Genomic DNA, 12,447 nt, shown 5'->3' on the forward strand with positions numbered 1-12,447 from the left:
GGGTAGGGTAGCACTATCTACAGGGACCCTTTTTTCACTACAGTAGCAGAAATATTTACCTTCATTACAGGTACTGGAGAAGACTGCACTGGTCAATATAACCAACCTTTGGCACAGCTGCTGTTGTATGTAGAACTGAGAAGGGTCAAAAGCGTTGATGCCAACAGTTTTAATATCAAGTGTCAGCTGAAATAGTTGCAGATCTGAGATCATAAGGAGAAAGCCCAATCAGGAAAGAAGTCAGTACTAACATTAGACTCATGTTGACAAATGACTAATCATTTACACTTGCCGTTCTGTGTCTTTACCAGGCAATGCTGTAAAGTACATACAACATTGTACTGAGCACTGATGATACACTAAATTAAGTACTGTAGTTACAACTGACTGTTAGCGTATTACTATTACTACAAGTTGGAATTTAATTTTTCTTTGTAACATAAATACAAAGAAACCATAAATTTGAAACTAAACGTGAAAATAACACCTATATTAAAAGTAATACTAACTACCTGTAAGATAAACCTGATGGTTGGATGTTGACAGCAAAAGCCAGTCCTTCTCTTAAACACGCTTACATGCTCCCCCAGGCTAAACCAAATTCACATAGTTTTCAAGTGATTTGTTCAAATTGAAGACCGCTATCTTTATCCTACGCTGATCTCCTGGTTAGTTTACACTGTGGTTGCCATATTAATTTCCAGGTCGTGCTTAATACTCTATTTTAGTGGGTAAAGTTACGACAATTAAGGTGTTACTGCTAGCTCTGATTCAGATCAGTAGTATAGCAAAATGGAAAAATTAGAGTCATAAAGACAAGATATTATAATACCATGCTCTCTAAAAGCACCCTCCTTTGTGCATCTACATGCATATATTTATAATACATAATCTGTATACTTCGTAACAAAAAGTGACATTGACATTCTTAAACAATTTAGCATAATACAGCTTTTCCCGTGTATTTAAACTGTGATTTGCAATAAGCATCTTTCCCTTAAGCAATTTTGACAATGCAGTGTTGAAGTTATTAACACTAATTAAAAAGTGGTAATATATGTCTTTATTAATTATGACATCTAGTTAAATGTCTCTGTTTTGCTTTAGAAGAAACCTGGCAACAGATTATTCAAATCTTGAACTGTATCAAGCAAATGCTTGATACTGATGGGAGATGCATTTCATAGAGGATAAAGCAGTTGCTGTGGAAATGGACACTCTTAACATAGCCCATGTAGACGGATTTTCAAGACACCCATGAGTGAAAAGAACATGGTTTGAGAGGAAAGACTGCTGCAAGGAAAACTGAAAAAACAAATGGAATAAGGAACAACACAACCGTGAGGCCCTGAAATGAATGAGTTAAGTACAGTCTAGAACAGCTTTAGGACGAGCTATCAGAAGAAACCCCCTTTTTTCCCATGAAACTCTATTAGAATGAAGTGGCAGCGTGCCTTTTTCCAACATTAGATCTTAATCCTGCAGATGCTGCATGTACAGGACTCTGAGGTGAAATACCAGCAAATTCCATGTAAGAAGTGGCAGCCCGGTCATTTTTGTAGCTATGTAGACTAATCACTGTATTTTTATCAAGTGCTGTTCATTTTTTAGCAACTGGAACCCACCTTTCTTTGGTGAGCATGTTGCTCTGTAAGTGACAACCTGGCACTAAGCTGCCTCATGAGTTTTCTTGTTAACAGGAGTACCACTGACAAAAACAACATAAAATTGTGAAAAGCTTTTATTACAATCTTTTGTGTTACAACAGCCATATTATCGTTTTTCAAACAAATTAAGCCCTTTGCAATTGTACAGCTCTCCACTAAAACAAAATGACCTTTTGCCTGGCATATGTGCTTTACTGATATACTGTGTAACGGACTTTATTCTGGACAAGACATTTAATCAGGAAAGACAACCCCTTTTCATTGACATGGATTCCATATGTTTCTTTAAAAAACATGCTTGAAAGAACCTTGAAAGTGTGGACTACTAGACATTAATTTACTGTATAACTATAATAAATACAGGTTTTTAAAAGTGCGTTATATGGCAATAACCGTTGGGAAGAATTCACTTTTACAAAATCCTCACTATAAGGGAAGTGCTCAATCTGAACACAGTGCAAGCAGTCAAGTTGTCCTGAGAATTTCTAAAGGTGGTCATAATTTTTACCTTCGTGACAGGTGCGTATTACTTAATGGCTTAATGCTTTTTTTGTCAACTAGAATCCTTTTGATGTTCACTACTGAATGTGACAGGAAAACCTAAGTGCAAGTTTCATCTTTCATGTGACAGGTGCCAGCAGTCGTGTGTGAATGTTTAGCAGCTTAATTCAGAGATACTCACAGTTCTGTTGTAAGGTAGGTCTGCTCAACTCACAGTCAGCAATGCCAGACAACTGGATTAGTAACAGCTACTGTCAGTTCTTCTCCAGCAGTGCAAGACAAGCAAAGAGAGAAAAGGCAAACTTGGAATAATACTTTAGTATTCAAGATTTTGCACACGCAAATACCCTGAGAGGTTGCAGAAGGAAGACAATACAAGCCAAACTCATATTGCTGAGACATTCATTTCTCACCCCTGTGACACTGCGATATACATGACATTAACCTTTAAACTGACAGCCTTGGCTTTATGCAATCTGTCCCTGCCTGCACTAACGCTCAGATTTGACATTTGCTAGCACATGAAAGAGTCTCTCCCAGAAGATGGCAACTACATCTTTCTGCCAGTAAGCCAAGTATTGCATTGGACTCCAGCAACACCCATTGTAAACTGGTGTCAAATACCGGTCTCATATAAGAGGGATTTTTAATGGTGTGCTAAAAGGCAGTTCAGGAAGAAATAGAATAATTTGGGAGGGGGAAGGAGTGGGGGGAACAATACTTTAAAATAGTGCCTTTTATTCAGCACAAGTGCTTCTATGCACGTGTGTTCGTTTTCTTCTTTTGCTGACAAGTACATAAATGTCAATAGCCGCTTCTATAGACTTTAACAGTACTGGATAAATTTTAATGGAATTCCTTAGGTGAGCAAGTTTCACCAAAGTAAGGGTATGCAACTTCAATTCATGCCAAGAAAGATTCTTCTGCAGTCACAGAAGGCATGTTTCAGCTCACGTAACTTGACATCCACAGACTGGCATAATTTGGCACAATCTGCATTAATGCTGAGAATTTCAGTATGGCAGAACTAGTCCTGCAGTGTCCTCTCTGCACTCAGCAGAGATGACAGTTTGTCACACAATTATAGTGAAAACATCTGCGCTGGCTATGAAGAGCAAAGGTTGACTAGTTCAGATATGTTATGTCCTATATTGTCATATGTCATTTAGTCATATGAAGCCCACCACAGAAGGCAGAAAAACCTTAAAATTAGATAGCGCCCCTTCTTCCAGGGCTCTCATTTTTTGTGCCATATGAGGAAGACTAGACTTCCAGTTCCCTGCATTGATTCTTCTGGGAGACAAGAGTTGCGGCCAGATGTCACTCCTCTAACCCAGACAGGGAAAATAATGCAGGTGGATTGAAAGCAGGCAGCACTCTTTCCTCTCTGGAGTTGGCAATTGCACCCCAGCCTCACCTACTCCGTCAGAACAATTTCAACTTCAATGTTCAACCTCCCAGCGCTCCAGTACAAAGTTGAAGCAGACAACACAGTCTCAATGGTTTCAAATAAGACTGGCTTTTCTCAGTACTCTGCAAGACTCATCATTCATGACTTCTGTTCCTTCGAAAGCCAAAGACTAATGGAACCAGGCAGCTTTGTCACTTGAAATCCTAGCTTTGCTCAATGGGTATCAAAACTGAGCAGTAACATTAAGTAGCCAGACACATGAATTTTCTTGGGGTTTCTGCACTTCCAGAATTACTCAGTAGACTTTTGGACTAATATATACTTGGCCATGGGTTGTTACAATGGTGATAATAGAAACAACTTGTGATTTTGATGAAAAAGCAGCAATCTGAAATAAGATGCCCGAACAAGTGACCTGATTTTTATAGTATAGTCCTAAAAAGTAGCTCTTCTAAAACATCCAGCGAGCCAGTTTTGAAAATTTATGCTACACTTATAAAGCTAAACTTTCCATGCAGTTATGAATATGTATGAAAAAAATCATAGACAATCATCTACTTACTAGATTTAAGCCTGCTACCAATCTTAAACCACACTAAATCCACAGACTGAAAGTGGCAGAGCAAGAAGCATGGGAAGACTGTGTTTACTGTGCCCTCCCTGCTGCAGAAGGGATTCTGTTCATGTGTCTATGTAAGCATCAATTTACCAGTAAAATCGTAATTTTTCTTTGAAGTTCCCACTTTGTGTTGCAAAGGATGCAACTCAGAGTTCAACTGGTTTATAATGAGAAGCAGTTGATTAAAGAATTTGAAGGTACTACTGCAGCAGTGCTGGGACACTGGGGAACAGGGAGCCAGGATTCAGGGTTCTGGTGCACTACTCCAAGGTTCTGTAACCAGCTCCCTGTATTGTGGGTTTTTTTTTGTTTTGTTATATATACACACCTCATCCATTTCTTGATTTATAAATTTACCTGTTTCAGGTAACAGTGTACGACCATCAGCATTCATTTAGTGCTTTGAGATCTTCAACTGCAATTGCGACAGAAGTGCAAAATTGCTCTCGTTTCCCTTAGTAAAAACAGGTGCCCAAGGCAAGGACGATTCCTGTACCACCACCTAGAGAGAAAGCTGACTTGTGCATCACCTGAAAAAGACAAAAACTTCCCAAGAAGATCTGCCTTACACAGACTTTGGTAACAATCATTCCTGCTGCCTACACCAAACACTGGAGATAAGAAAAGGCACCTTTTTTTTAAAAAAAGAAAAAAAGGGAAACAGAGGGGCTGATTGGACATTTTCATGTATGTTTTGCTCACAATAACATTTATAATATATATATATATAAATACAAGTACTTCTCTACAATGTCTGCCATCCAAATTATGCATAAATGGAATAGTGCCCAGACTTAGTGAGATAATATAAACGAAATTAGAAACAAAACCAGTAAAACCACACTGCCCATTTAGAAAACAGACAGTACAAATGGTAAAAATATATCAGTTAGAAATATTCTATGCAACCTAAAATATTACTAGCAACATGAAGTGTCTTGTTTAGCTCTCTGGTAGTTCTGATAATATCCACTGGAACCATTCTGCACTGACTCATACATTACAAGAAATCCCACGGGCTTCCAACGGATGTAACTCAATACACATTTTGGCCCTTTTTACTCTCTGAGAGGTTTAGAACAGTTTGTACAGGTCATTGGCTTCTTCCCTGCCCTGAAACTCTTTGCCAGGTTGGGCAGGTTTCAAACAGGAGGCTGTTGCCATAGGAGCAGAGAGCCAGGCCAAGGAGTGCCACTGAGACTACTGACAAGCTGCTCTGCATCCACTTCCTTTGTTCAGATGAAGTGGATCCAGCTCTCCTCACATTCTCTGGGCATCTTAAGGGGGTGAGTCCGGCAGGTAAGACTGTAGTTTTTCCCTCTGTTGTTATCCCAGTACTCCTGGCCGTTGACTTGGTACCTTGCTGCAAACTGAACTACAGAGGACAGCTGAAGGAGGAAAGGAGGCACAGGGAGAAAGAAAGTGAAAACATCAACCTGATCCTGCCCTTTTTTCTCAGGGATGCTACTGTGCCAATGAGCACACACTTCATGGAGACTCTTCCACTGGTTGAAGGTGTATCGCACCGACACCCGCTTCTCAAAAGCAACATTGCGAACCTGGATGGTGCCGCTGAGGCCCAAATCCGAGCTGGTCACTCGTTCAAGACACACCTGCTGCTCCTGAAGTCGCGAGGAGAAATCCATACAGTCCGCAGGCTGCTGGAAGTCGGGCACCAAGCACTGCATGGTAAACTCCAAGTAAGAGCTGCTGTACCAGAGGTCTGAGTTTATAGAGAGCCTGGAAAGGACATGCAAGGGGATCGATGGATCCTCTCCAGTCTGGAAGACTTTCACTTCAGTGAGCTCCAGGCCCAAAGCATCAGCAAATCTCACCCGGTTCATACGACTCTGGCATCCAGGAATTTGACACTGCACTGCGGCCCGCTTCCTTCTTTCGGGTGATGTAGGTAAAGATCTTGCCCGGCGGCGTATGATAGGCCGCAATGCTGGATCACAGCTGGAGGAAGTGCTGCTCTGGAGCTTGTTTGGCTGCGGCCCCCCCTTGGCTGGGGTACTGCTCCAAAGGGTCATGCTGCTATTTGTATGGAGTGCTGGGAGCTGCTGCTGCCCTCGTCCCAGTGCTTCTTCAGCTCGTAACATGTTCTGATAGAGATCAGAGAGGTAGCTGGGGTTCCTCCGAGGACCACGTACCTCCATTCTTAACCGATGACAAAAAAAAACCAGTGTTAACACTGCAGGTAACAACGAGCACTGCCTCTCTGAAGCACGTAACGGGAATGGCAGCCACGGAGAGTATTTGAGGTTATTGCCTCAGATGCAGCAAAAATCAACTGGAACAACGTAGCCTGCTGAACGAAGGGCAGAAACCTGGAAGCTCTTGCAGTAGCTGGAAGAGAACCAGAAGCTAGTGCCCTGTATGGAGAGATGAAGGAAGTCTCACTGGCTGGTGGTCCCGTTGCTCAGGCTGGAAAGGGATTCAAGGCTATCACCCGTGAAGCTGGAGGACCTGAAGCTCTCACACAGGCTTGAGACTGACTGGAGGCTGTTGTGCTGGGCACCGCAGGGCTCCAGGCTGTCGGAGAGGTCGCGGGATGCCCGGCGGTTGCTGTGGTGTGCCCCGAAGCAGCCTCGGCCGTTACAGACGGTGAGAGCGGCCTGCAGGCTGTCCTCGTAGGCGCCGACCGACGCCGCGCTCCCGCAGCAGCAGCAGGGACACTCCAGGCTGTCACACTGGATGCTGGGCGACTCGCCAGCGCTGCCGCGGCTGGGGAAGGCTTGGAGGCTGTCGGGCGGGAGGGAGCCGGAGCCGGGGCTGCTGCAGAGGCTGGAGGGAGCGCCGGGGCTGCCGCGGCGGAGGCTGTCGGGCGGCGCTGCGGGGGCGGGCTCGGGACTGTGGCCGGAGCGGGAGGGATCCGCGTTTGGCGACTCTACGGTCCACATCAGCCGCAAAGCCCTCCCTCCGCCCGCGAAACGCCGAGGCGATGCCCAGCCTGCCCCTGCCCCTGCGCCCGTCGCGGCGGAGCGCGGCAGCGCCCCCGGCCCGCCCCGCCCCGCTCCTCCCGCCCCGCAGTCCGCGGCCGCGCGCCCGCCCGCCTGACCCAACGGCGCACGCGCGGAAGCGCCGCCCCCCGCCCCTTCGCCGCACCAATCGGAATGAGCGGCCTGCGCGCGCCGCCGCTGCGCGCCTGCGCGCTCGCCGCCTGACGCCGGGGCCCTCCCCGTGCCCTCAGCTGCCGGCGGCGGCCGAGGCAAAGGCAGGTACCGGGCGGGGGGGGCTGGCGGGGCCCAGGGCCGGTGGTGGCGAGGGGGCTGGAGGGGGAGGGAAGGCGGAAAATGCGTGGAGGCGGCCCGTGGGTTAACGAGCTGCCCTCCGGTCGTCGTCGCCACGCAGCGCGGTGGCAGGTGTCAGCGGGAATCGCCGGTGCATCCCGGCAGGGAGCGGAGCGGGGCCCGGCTTGGCGGCCGCAGCGTGCCATCGCGGGCTCGGGGCGGCGGAAACAGCCCGCAGCCGCCCTCGCGTTACATCGGCCCGTTCTGGCTGGCGAGCGGCCCCGCCAGCGCGGGTGGCCGCGCGGTCGGGATGCGCGGGGGTCCCGGTGAGCCGGGATCTGCGCTCCCTCCTCGGCCAGGGGCGGAGAAAAGAGGCGTTTAAGAAATAGAACCGCATCAATGTAAATAGATGTAGACATGAATCCATAAATAGCATCGCAACGACACTGGAGTGGGCGAGGTGAGGTACTGTGATGTCAGGCATCTGCCACCTTCTGCAAATCGTATCTGAGCACCCTGCTGTGGGAATGCGGCTTCTGGAAAATCAAAGAATGCTGCAAATTCTGCTCCGAGGGTTTTTAGTAGGAGTTTATGAGAACTGAGAGTTTTGTTTTGGAAAAATAAAAAAATTAAGCATTTGATACAAAATTCGCATATATGAATATAGGAAGAGCCTTTTCTGGCACAAAAAGCACAACTGAACATGCCCAGGACGCGGGTGGTTGATCACCTGCTCTCCTTACATTAAGAGCAGGAACGCCCACCGCCGTTTGACTGTGACACTGGGCTCCAGTCAATGCAGGTCATGCTGCGCAGGAGGAACAGAACGATGACGAGCACATTACACAAGGAAAAGCAGCTCTTCTAGCGCTGCTGTACCTTCAGGTGTTTTCCTGTGTTTTACCAACAATCTTCCAGGGACGGGCTTGCAAACCTCATGGCAAGAGCCGGGCGCTTTGCGGGGCGGCGGGCGCTGCTGCGGTGTTGGGCTGTGCCGGTGGCTGCGGCAGCAGCCCAGTTTGCTGCAGTTGTAGAGGCCAACATGTGCCCTGGGAGGGGGCACGGCTCTTCTCTCGGTACCCCCATACCCAGGGTGCCGACAGTGCAGCGTGGGTCGGCAATAGCGACTGGTTCCCACTGGGGGAGGGCACTGTTTTCCAGGACCGTTTGTAGCTGCTTATGTTTATCTTACTGCTTTTAAAATAAATCACGTTGCGAGGAGTGGCGTGGTGTTTGTTTACTGCATCCCCAGGACGTGGTGATGTTTGCGTGTGATGCGCCATGTCTTGCGAGCCCCAAAGCCTGGTGTCGTTTGCAGAGGATGTAAAACCGATGGTGCAGGTACCCTGTAGAAAGAGTGAGTAATAATGGGACCAGGCATTCAAGAATATCCCTTACTGCTGCACAGAGAGACACAGAAAAAGGAAAGCCAAATCAATGAAAACCACAAGGGAATGGTAAAGTAAGGAAATTATTTTCTCTCTTTCCAGTTACAGAAATCTCTAAATACTGTAGATTAGTTAATAAGTGCATGGCTGTACTGCTCAGATTCTCCTGCTCTCCACTGATCCACTGCAACAGAAATGATTGTCAAGTGTGATCATGCATCACAGAAGTGACTGCATCGATGCTGGAGGCACAAGACTTATTTTCATTCTCTTATAAGCTCTTGAATTGGTGAAATATTTTTTTTTAAAACAAAATCGGACTATATTGACATAAAAACCATGAACAAGATGTACAGCCTGACAAATTAACTGAACTACAGTCAAACTAGATTAGACCGGAGGGTACAGTTTGCTTATTCCTGTTCTAAAATGACATTTCAAAGCTTTACTTTTTAAAATTAGTAATATTTCTTGTTTGTAGAACAAACACTGTTTTCTGATTCTTAGAGAATACACTGATTTAATGATTCTGTGTGCTTACACAGAAATGTATCTGATTTAATTGAGGAAATATGTATTTTAGTTTTAAGCTCTCTGGATCAGTAATGCCATTCCTTTTGCTTGCATATGAGTTTTCCTCCTACTAATATTTCCATAACCCTAGTATTCATGAAATGGTGAATTCTGTTTGTGCCTTTGCTGTGAAATAGTTTGTATTAATACCCAAATAGACTGTATGTTCCCTGCTCACTTCCACTCCTTAACTTCATAAGAATAATCTTTTAAATTTTGTTGAGAGTATGCAAATGAGAAAGGCAAGCAAGATTTGGCTTGCAGTAACCTTCATATTGTACTTTAATTTTGTTAAATTGCAGTAGGATCATGTACCAGGTACTGTAGAAATTAGTAGTTAAATGTGTAGTCTCTAATACTCTTTGCTATTTATTATCCTCAAAGTAACTTTGGGATCCTCTGATAAAGGATTCTTTTTAAGGGCCAAGTTCTGTTATTATATCAACTCATTGAATTACTCACTTTTGCAATAGTAATATAAAAATAAAAAGTGACCATGGCATAGTTCTGATGAACTTTAAAATAGTCGCAATCAACTTTCTCTTTTTTTTTTTAAACTGAATTGCACTCTAAACTTTTATTGTATTCAATGTGTATGATTCATCATTCTGATGATGGTATATGTTGCTCTTTATATGTGATATTCTGTTTAATCCTTGCTAGTTACAGTAATGGAAAAAGCCATCCAAGCGCCAAAGGACTAAATAAACCAATTTCTCATGTGAAATCTTCTCCTGGAAGATTAGGCAAAAATGTATCAAGTGCCATTGAAAAGGTAAATAATTTTTTGTTGTTGTTTATAGCAAAAGGGTACTTAGTTTATGTCAGCTTCTTAATAACCTCACGTACTTTTATATCTTTTCAGACTTCCCATGACACTCCAGATGGTAACCAACCAAGTATTTTTAAGAAGGGAAGAAACCAGCTGGATGACAATACTCAGTCAAAAAGGTAATTTTATGTTAATATTGTCTGTTTAATTTGTAGACATTTCAAACTGGTATATAAAATGCTTGTGATGAAATAATGGCTTCTCTGTTTTGCCTTTGACTTAACTGATACCAGAATTCAGCATTTATGAGGACAATAAATGTAAGTTATCAGTATGGAAACTTAGTGAGTTCTGAGGCAAAATCAGAATAAAATAAACCAAAAAAAGATCAGTAGTAGGCAGTGTTGTCTGTGCTAGAAAATACTAATTTTACCTCATTACTAAGTTTCCATGCCAATTTTAACTTCATTCATGTAGATCCGTGTCCTTGAAGGAGGTAGCAAGACCTTTGTAAACTGTTGTTTCAAAGACATTAATCATTCTAACAGGATATGATCTTTCTTTTTATTTAGGATCACAAGTGTTTGCACATCACTGCACAGAGAACAAGGACCAAAGAGGAGTCTCCCAGAAAGAAGACAAAATGAATCTTTTCTGCACAGGATCCCTCCTAGCATAAAGGGCAGCACACAAGGTAGCTTCTGTAGGGTTAGAGATGTCCCAGTGCAACATTTTTATTGCAGTAAAAAAGAACAGTTGGAAAAGAATCATGAAGAACGTGTTGCTGAGGCTGGTCCATGCTCTTCTAAATGGCAAGAAGCATCTGTAGATGAAATGTTTCTTGATTTTGAATCAGTACAAATTATTAAAGAAGATGCTGAAGATGATAGTGCCAGTGATCTCTCTGATTCAGAAAGGATTCCCATTCCCCCATCTCCCTGCACGCCACCAGAACTCATTCTCAGAGCTGAAGAAATAGATCCAGTTTGTTTGGAACATGTCTCTGATATGGGTTTTAAAGAATCAGAATATTACTACCCAGACTTCCTCCCACCTCCTTTCAACTCATGGGACTTGAAGCAACTGGCCATCTTTGTTAATGTAGAAGGTAAAACTGAGTTTCGACCAAAGCCAACAGGATTTCTTGAGAAATACATCGATCGCCTCTTGCAGCTGGAATGGCTGCAAATGCAGACTGTGCAGAATGAGAAAGGAAAGGCAGCCAAAGCCAGGCCACAGACTGCTCCCGGCTCCATCCGTGCCCTTAAAAGTCCTGGCAAAGGCAAACCTTTGCTCAGCCCTTTGCCTAACAAGCAAGTGGTTCCCCAAGAAAGTGTTACAAAGCTGCCCAGAAGCTATGCAGGTCACAGGGGAGATTCATACTGCGAAGAAAGCCAGCGGTTACGTTCTCATCCAGGTCCCTTGAAACTTTCTGAGAGAATGGGATGTGCACTGACTTCTCAGAGACAATCTGGTGAAGTAAGGAGTGAACTGAAAAAAAAAACAACTGCAAAGCAACAGCTTTGCAATATGCAGCCCTCTGAGAACAGTTCTAAAATTCAAAGTGTTGGTAATATCAGACCCCCTAAGCAAACCCCAGTATTTCATAGTTCAGCTGCCCCTGTCAAAGGCTTAAAAACATATGCGTGTACAAATCCAAAGAAAAATGGCAATGCCAACAATTATGTTCCTTCTAAAAAACCAACAGGGGACAGGAAAATAAAAACAAATGGCACAAAGCAAACATCATGCAAATTTAAATGAAGAAAAATTCATTAGAAAATGTTGATGCTTCTTGACTGCTAGAAAGCATTTGGCCAGTGCAGAAGGGTCATGTTTTCTTCATAGGAAGATCCTGAGAAAATATGTTCTCGATGCATGGTTCTAAGTCAGCACTGTTCATTTCAATACATTTGATCTTAAGCCAGCAAGGCCAGCAGGAAATCTTTTCCCTGAAGGCAAGTGTCTTCCATTGGTCTTTCCTCAAAAATATTTACAATTGCTCAATGAAAAGAACAATAGCAGAGTTTGAAAGTTTAGAGAAGTGTATAATTATAACATATCCTCCTGTTTGCACCAGTTGAAGTCCATTAAAGCTGTCGTGTTTATTGTGCTTACCTTGGTATGTCTGAGGGAAGAGGATCCATGCTCCTATAGGATGTATTTTGTGAGATGGGAGATGCCTTCTGATGGAGAAGGGCTCAACTATTTTTATAAAATAATGGAGCATGCTTATCTATGCAAAGTCAAACTAATTCTTCACAGAAGATGAATTGTATTTTT

General features: G+C 44.0%; 2 protein-coding genes across 3 annotated transcripts; one reads left to right on the top strand and one right to left on the bottom strand.

Moving 5' to 3' along the window:
• Positions 1 to 5,053: 5,053 nt before the first annotated feature.
• PPP1R3D (protein phosphatase 1 regulatory subunit 3D) lies at positions 5,054 to 6,370 on the bottom strand. The gene has a single exon (XM_009982729.2). The coding sequence runs from the start codon at positions 6,355 to 6,357 to the stop codon at positions 5,434 to 5,436; it is 924 nt and encodes a 307-aa protein (XP_009981031.1). The 5' UTR covers positions 6,358 to 6,370; the 3' UTR covers positions 5,054 to 5,433.
• Positions 6,371 to 8,694: 2,324 nt separating this feature from the next.
• FAM217B (family with sequence similarity 217 member B) lies at positions 8,695 to 11,940 on the top strand. Of its 2 annotated transcripts, none has more exons than XM_009982753.2 (4): positions 8,695 to 8,893; positions 10,056 to 10,167; positions 10,258 to 10,343; positions 10,737 to 11,940. In XM_009982753.2, the coding sequence occupies exons 1-4, from the start codon at positions 8,799 to 8,801 to the stop codon at positions 11,926 to 11,928; spliced, it is 1,485 nt and encodes a 494-aa protein (XP_009981055.2). In that variant the 5' UTR covers positions 8,695 to 8,798; the 3' UTR covers positions 11,929 to 11,940. The 2 variants fall into 2 exon arrangements, with proteins under 2 accessions (XP_009981055.2, XP_086479106.1); XM_086622980.1 differs by having other exon boundaries at positions 10,062 to 10,167.
• Positions 11,941 to 12,447: the final 507 nt, after the last annotated feature.

Source organism: Tauraco erythrolophus, chromosome 18 (genome assembly GCF_009769465.1).
Source record: "Tauraco erythrolophus isolate bTauEry1 chromosome 18, bTauEry1.pri, whole genome shotgun sequence".
Lineage (NCBI taxonomy): Eukaryota > Metazoa > Chordata > Aves > Musophagiformes > Musophagidae > Tauraco > Tauraco erythrolophus.